Source organism: Lactuca sativa, chromosome 6, assembly GCF_002870075.4.
Source record: "Lactuca sativa cultivar Salinas chromosome 6, Lsat_Salinas_v11, whole genome shotgun sequence".
NCBI classification, from domain to species: domain Eukaryota; kingdom Viridiplantae; phylum Streptophyta; class Magnoliopsida; order Asterales; family Asteraceae; genus Lactuca; species Lactuca sativa.
The window spans coordinates 78,201,381-78,208,774 of record NC_056628.2 but is presented as its reverse complement, the minus strand read 5'-3'; the positions used below and the strand labels follow the sequence as shown (position 1 = coordinate 78,208,774).

General features: G+C 39.8%; 1 protein-coding gene across 1 annotated transcript; it reads left to right on the top strand.

Moving 5' to 3' along the window:
• Positions 1–5,639: 5,639 nt before the first annotated feature.
• On the top strand, positions 5,640–6,473 carry LOC111903352 (receptor-like protein EIX2). Its single transcript, XM_023899131.1, has one exon. It carries the CDS (start codon positions 5,640–5,642, stop codon positions 6,471–6,473), a length of 834 nt encoding a protein of 277 aa, XP_023754899.1.
• Positions 6,474–7,394: the final 921 nt, after the last annotated feature.

The window sequence follows — 7,394 nt, the reverse complement described above, 5'->3', positions numbered from 1 at the left end:
CCATGAATATTGACAAGGGTTGGAACCGGTTAGATACTAATCATAAATGGATCGTGATTTAGAACTTTCTCCAAAGTTGGAGTCGTCACCCCATGCTTCAAAACACAAACCGAAAATACAGGGGGCATGTCGTGGTAATGGTCAAACCACAACTTGGTTCCTGCAACTTAGGTTTTTCTTGTTCTTTATCTGACCCCTCTGCTAGCAATCTTTCTAGTTCCTCCAAATCTCTTTCTGGATTAAATTCTTCATCTTTTAACTCTAGCTCTTGTGACTCAGATTGTTCTTGTGTGTTGGGCAAGATGTTATCTAACCATCTATCAAATTTCTTCAAATCTTCATCCCATCCACACTCCTCATCTTCTTGCTCAATTTCCTGTACTACTTTCTCAAGAAAAGCATCAAAAGCATCGAGATTTGGAAAATACATACTAAATAAAAAAAAATTTAATCAACAAATAAAAAAATAATAACAATTAGCAAATAAAATTAACTATTTAGAACCATTCCTCGGCAACTGCGCCAAAAATTTGATGTGTGTAAAACGAACTAGTTTTAATCCTACTAACTTAGACACAAAATAAACACACGAAAGGCAGTGTACCTATCGATTAGTAATATAGTTCAAGCAAGTAGGGTATCGAACACAGGGAACGGTAAACAATTAAAATAAATGCTAATATTATCTAAATAAAAACAAGTAATAGAAAAGAGGGTTTTCTCTAGTTTTAAAAGACTAGAAACTTAATTAGAATAACCAACACACAAATTAACTAACTAACAACTAAAACAATTAACTACCAACTAAATTCAATAGTAAAGAAGACTTCTGTTTAGGTACGACTCATTTGTTCCCATGGATGATTTTAATGTATCAGATTAATTCTTCATTGGCTACCGATTAAGATAATTAGGTTCATGTTCGCTATTCCTAATTCTTAGAAAACAAATTAACTCAAGCAATGGCCAGTTGTCTAAATTAACGGGTTTCCTAGATTATTGATTCGGGTTAAGTAAGACTTGTAGTGGTTAACTAAATTAGCCCTTAACCTCTTGTCGATGTTCATCCAACAAGCTTACACATTAACTTACCTATCTTCTAGTTAATTCTAGTTTCACGTTCGTTATTCCTAGACATACAACTATGTGGTCACAATAAATCATATGAAATTAATAACTAAGAGATGTTCATACAGCTTAATTACTGATTTATTAATAGAAGAATAGTTATTGTCAACACATAAGGTTCTTTAACAAGCTTAACAAAACATAATTACCAATCAAAATTAATCCTACTCAAATAATCAATCCATGTTCACAAAATTGTCTACCCTAACAGAAGAATAAGTTTTTAGCTCATGATTGCAGTAAACATAAACTCAAAAACGAAATCAAAGTATGTAAACATGATTTAAATCAAAAAGTTACTAAGAATAAACCAAAATTGTCTTGATTCTCTTCACAATTGAATGTAGGGTTGATTCTTCAGTTCCTCACGACCTAGCAACACTTCCAATCGTTTCTCAGCCTCCTAGGGTTTCTCTCCATGCTATGATATCGATCTGAAAGTCCCTTTATATAGATTTTCACAAAACAGAGGCTACTCGGCGAGTCTAGTGACCTACTCGGCGAGTCCGTCACTTAAAACCCGTGTACAGCAAGTCAGCGCGTCCAAAATCGCGAAAGTTCGATACAACTCGCCGAGTAATCGACCCTACTCGCTGAGTATGTTTCGAATCAGCATTTCTCAAAATACGAAAGTCGTCCGAAATTGTGTCTACCTTTCAGAACATTTTGAATCTCGTCAATCGGAGTTACGATTCATGAGATATGGCCAAAACACTGACGAGGGGTCAAGCTGTCCAGCAACATCCTTCTTTCTTCAAAATCCAATATCCAAGCCTCCAATCGCTAGTTCCGCTTCCTTTTCCTTCCGAGCATGTCATTATTGCTGAAAAATGAAATTCTAAACTAATTAAGCACCTTTTGTTCATTAAATGAGATAAAATCAACATAAAGTATTAAGATAATGCATGAAGTTTATAACTAAATATGCCCATATCAACCACTACCGTACACCCTACTATACTCAATAGGTGTAGCGTGGCCCTCGACTATCTCAGTCCCAACTGACTATCTGCTCATGATAAATCACTGCCTCACAGCACACATGCTACCTGATACTCTGGTGGGAAATCATCATCAATGACGACCTGCAGGGTTTACCCCTAAACCCAAAACCAAAACATCATGCTTCTCATATTTTTCACACGAACATAATCAGGACCTCCCAGATCATAGGAGGTGACATCTCCTTTATCGACTGATTACTCAACTCAGATCGAAATTCTCCCTTCTCACTGACTCCTTACTAAAATACTCTGAGGGGCTCTCGATCTCCCTCTCAATGGACGCCTCTTCGAACTTACTCATGACCGGATAACCGGAGAACCACAAGCATCATTCACTACAAACCATGGTACTCATTCCATGACATCTCTTCTCAATATGCCCCGGTGTATGGTACCCTAACCATAACATCACTCCCCAATCCGCTCCGATGTATGGTACCCGGACCATAACATCACTCCTCAATCCGCTCTGATGTATGGTACTCGAACCATAACATCACTCCTTACTCTGATCTGATGTATGGTACCCGAACCATAACATCACTCCTCAATCTGCTCTGATGTATGGTACTCGAACCATAACATCACTCCTCAATCCGCTCCGATGTATGGTACTCGAACCATAACATCACTCCTCAATCTGCTCTGATGTATGGTACTCGAACCATAACATCACTCCTCAATCTGTTCCTTAGAACCTTCAGAATACTCCCTGTATCAAGTATGGGTCCTCTGCTTTCAGTAGTACGGGCCCATACTACCTGCCACATCTACCCATACTTTCCACACGGACCATCCCAGAGCTCCTAAGTAGCTGCTCGACCTGATCTTTCACCAATCCCATCGCGCGTGCTCGCTCCCCAGCGAAATTCTCTACTCTACCAGCGCACTCATCTGGCTAGGGTTACTCCCTAGGCTCTTCCGTTGTCCTCCCACTTCTTTGCTATCAGCTACTGAAGAGCTCCCTATGATGCCAGCCATCTACCTCCTGAATATCGTCATATTCACTTGGTAGTTGACTCCCATCATCGAGAGTTCCACAAAGCACAAAGCAAGCAACATTCGAGCATCGAAGAATACATAGGACTCCCTCTCTGTGATAACTCCACTTTCTCGGCTCATCCTCGGAAGTACCACTGAACTCTGTAACTCTACCCCTCATGGGTTCTAACTGGATACTCTCGCTCATCACATATTCAAAAGCATAACACAAATATAACAACAAGTCCTAGGCTAAGGCATCACAGATCAGGCCACTCTAGTCCTAAGATGTGAAATACCTAGCCTGCCTCTAGCATGCAATAATATCTCATAAAGTGCATCATAAATATCTCATAACACAAAAGTAAGGGTATTTTGGGAAATCACCGGTCAGGCTCTGGCTGATTGTACACACTACTCTTTCTTGCTTTCTTTTTAAACTCTTATTCACTTTTAGAAAATTATTTATTTGAAAACTTTTCTTACTTCCTCAGTTTGAGACCAGATTTACCCGAAGGCGCATCCGAATCCCTCAAACCAAGGCTCTGATACCAACTTGTAACACTGTGAATTTCAAAACAATTTTTTATTTAAAATAATCGTAAATTCTTAGAAACACTTGTTTAAAATCTCATTTATAAACGAATTACAAAAACAAAACTCCTTTTTCACATGCATAGAAAACCAGGATCCTCCAAAATATGACTCTTTCTCTGGTGTGTACAATCAAGTCGGTGCCGTCCTGTGATACTGAAAGAAACCTGAAAAAAAAACAACACAACACAAAACACTGTAAGCACGAAGCTTAGTGAGTTCCCCAAAATACCACACATAACACATATTAGCCACTCGAGGCTATAACTCTATGGGTCCGTGCACCCAAACTCTGTGAACCCTCAGGTTCTAACTCTGGGAACCTTCCGGTTCCAACTCTAAAAACATGCACAACATAAATCACATAGAAATAATGCAGTACAACACATCACGTACATATAGCATACAAATACTCTAATCACATAACTCTGGTTACCTACTCAAGGTAAAGTATAGTGAGAAGACTCACCTGGAAAGCAGAAAGCAGATATCTCCACACTTGAATCTCGAACTCGCCACCGCCTAACACATAAGGCAAATACTCTCATGAATATAACTCTCGAGACTAGAATCAACCCTCTCATGGCACCCTCTTAAGGGTAAAAGGCTATTTTACCCCTCTTTTGGCCTAAAGGCCACATCGCTGACCAAGCCCTAAAAGTCAACGGTCAACTCTTGGTCCAAGTCAAAGTCCTCCGTCAAAGTCAACCCTCCTGGTTGACCCTGCTCGCCGAGTCAACCCGTCGACTCGTCGATTCCCCATGCTCAGAACTTCCCCAATCCGCGACTCAACTCGCCGAGTCACCCCGAGACTCGCCGAGTCCCACAACTCTGAGTCCACTCGCACACAACTCACCGAGTCATCCCTTGACTCGCCGATTTTCGACTCAACCATAAAATATTTGGGACTCTTCAACAAGACTCGCCGAGTCCAAGAACAGACTTGCCGATTCTAAGGCTTCCTTCATCCTACTCGCCGAGTTGTTCATACAATTCGCCGAGTTCCAGGCCATCTTCATCCAACTCGTCGAGTCCACCCATGTGACTCGCCGAGTACCACCGGTCTGAATCCATTCAGGAGCACTCCAGGCCATGCAATTGATCCAAAACGTAGATCTAGCCTCCTACAACTCATCCATCACGTAAAGTGGCAAAGTTTACGTGAATCCAAAGAGATCTAGGCCTTATTCACTTTAGAGCTAGGGTTTGGGACATGATAGCTTCACTAAACACTCCAATACAGGGACTTTCATGCTCTCTGATTCTTCTTCATTCCAGATCTGAGGTAGCAACCTCAGATCTAACCTCTAGACTTCCAATTACATCCATAGACAAGTTCCCACAAACCCCAAAATGAAGAAACAATATAACAACAATCCAATAACGAGACATTACCTCTAAGATATGCCCCAACTGCAATGTAATTCGAATCCAAGCAAAGCCCCTTGCTCCAAGCCTTCAATCTCCCAAAATTCCTTCAACAATTACTTCTCCAAGCTCCAATCCACTCAACAATGGTGCTTCTCCGCGATTTAGGGTTTTCTGGGGCTCAAGGGGTGATAAAGAGGCTGGGAGGAAAACATAGTGACCTTTATATAAGGCTCAACCCCGAGAATTAGGGTTTTCTCCACTCAGCGCCTACTCGCCGAGTCCATTACACTGACTCGCCGAGTCGGCCATTTAACACGCGACCAAGTCACGACTCTACTCGCCGAGTCCGCACATGGACTCGCCGAGTCACTCTTTCCTAAATTACTCTTTTAGCCCTTCAACTCTACTCTTGATATTTCGGGATGTTACATTATTCTTGACCTCTCTCATAACTTTCTAAGTGGACAAATTCCAGATGGTTTGTGGCATTTCAAAGAACTAAAAGTTCTTAATTTATAACACAATAATCTGTCTGGAAGGCTTCCTGGCTCTCTTGGATCTATGATTAAGCTCGAGGCATTGGATCTATACAAGAACGATTTCTCTGATGAATTTCCTTTGTCTATTAAGAATTGCACGAGCTTAAAATCATTGAATTTGGGGGCTAACAAGTTTTCTGGTAATTTGCCTGTTTGGATTGGGGAAAACTTATTTGGGTTGTATGTTCTTACGTTAAGATCAAACAACTTCTCTGGAAACATTCCTTTACAATTATGTCAATTAGCAAGTCTTCAAATTCTAGACTTGTCCGTGAACCATTTCCATGGAACCATCCCCTCATGTTTGAGTAATTTTAAGATCATGGTGACAGAAGGATTCTCTCAAGTAGATTATTCATTAATAACATATTCATATAATGTTGACCATGTGATGATCCAGTGGCAAGGAACTGAACGTGAATTCATCCGTAGTAATATGGTATTATTGAGGAGCATCAACCTGTTAAGCAACAACTTAACAGGGGAAATCCCATATCAGATTACCAATCTTGATGAACTAATTGCACTGAACTTATCAAAGAATGCTCTACGTGGAAAGATTCCATGGAAAATCGGTCAGATGAAAAATCTTTTAACTTTGGATTTATCTAGAAACAAGTTTTCAGGAGAAATACAATCAACCATTTCTCAAATGACTTGGCTAAATTACCTAGACGTCTCAGATAATAGCTTGTCAGGGAGAATCCCATCCAGCGCACAACTTCAGTCCTTTGACCCTTCAAGATACGAATGGAACTTAGGGCTTTGTGGACCTCCCCTTACCAAAAAATGTCCTGGAGATGAAGAATCGAGAATACAACATAGCATTGGTGTGAAAGTGAGGGGGAAGGTATAGACGAACTTCAAGGTTGGTTCTATGTTTGTGGGGCCATTGGTTTCACAGTTGGATTTTTCATAGCATGCGGTGCTTTACTCACCAACCGTCGTGGAAGATTTACTTTTTTTTTTTATGTTTCTTGATAGCTTTGAAGATTGGGTTTATGTGAAGGTGGTGGTGTTCATTGCAAATTTGCAAAAAAGATGAACATAGATAAATGTAAAACCATGTTTCATTTTTGTATTTGGCATGGGTTTTTAAGTCCCATTTATCAATAAAATTGCCACAAACACGACGGATGGCCATTTTTCACCGTTGTGTGAAATTAGGCATCCTAAAAAGTTTATATTTTAGAAAGTTATTTATTATTTTTATTTATTTGTTTTAAATAACCAATAAGGGTAGGGCTGGCAATTCTCGACACGACCTGCGACACGACCCACGACACGACACAAAATAAATGGATTTGGGTTGAGTTTTTCAACCCGTCAACCCGCTAACCCGCCAACCCGCTTATTAAATGGGTCATATATGAGTTTCTCAAAAAATAAACGGGTTGACCCGTCAACCCGTTTATATTCTTAATAAAAAAAAATCATTTTATTTTTAAATGTATTTATGTATCAAGTATTAATATTTAATAAGTATTATATAATATATACCATTGATTCATAGACCATTTGACAATTTTGACATTTTGACTCCAAGTGGATGGTCTAAGGTCGTAAGTCGTAACTTATAATGTCAAGTCTGTAACATGTTTCTATGAATGTTTTTAAATTTCATTTGGATGTTTAAGACTTAAATGTCTAAAATTCGTACCCACGAACCCAAATCTGACCCACGAACCCGCCAACCTATGAACCCATATTAATAAATGGGTTGGCGGGTCATATATGGGTTTAGGTTCCAAACCCGCCAACCCGTGACATGTCAACC

Excerpts from the sequence above, each read along its gene's own strand:
- LOC111903352 (XM_023899131.1), top strand. The coding sequence starts at position 5,640 with ATGATTAAGCTCGAGGCATTGGATCTATACAAGAACGATTTCTCTGAT.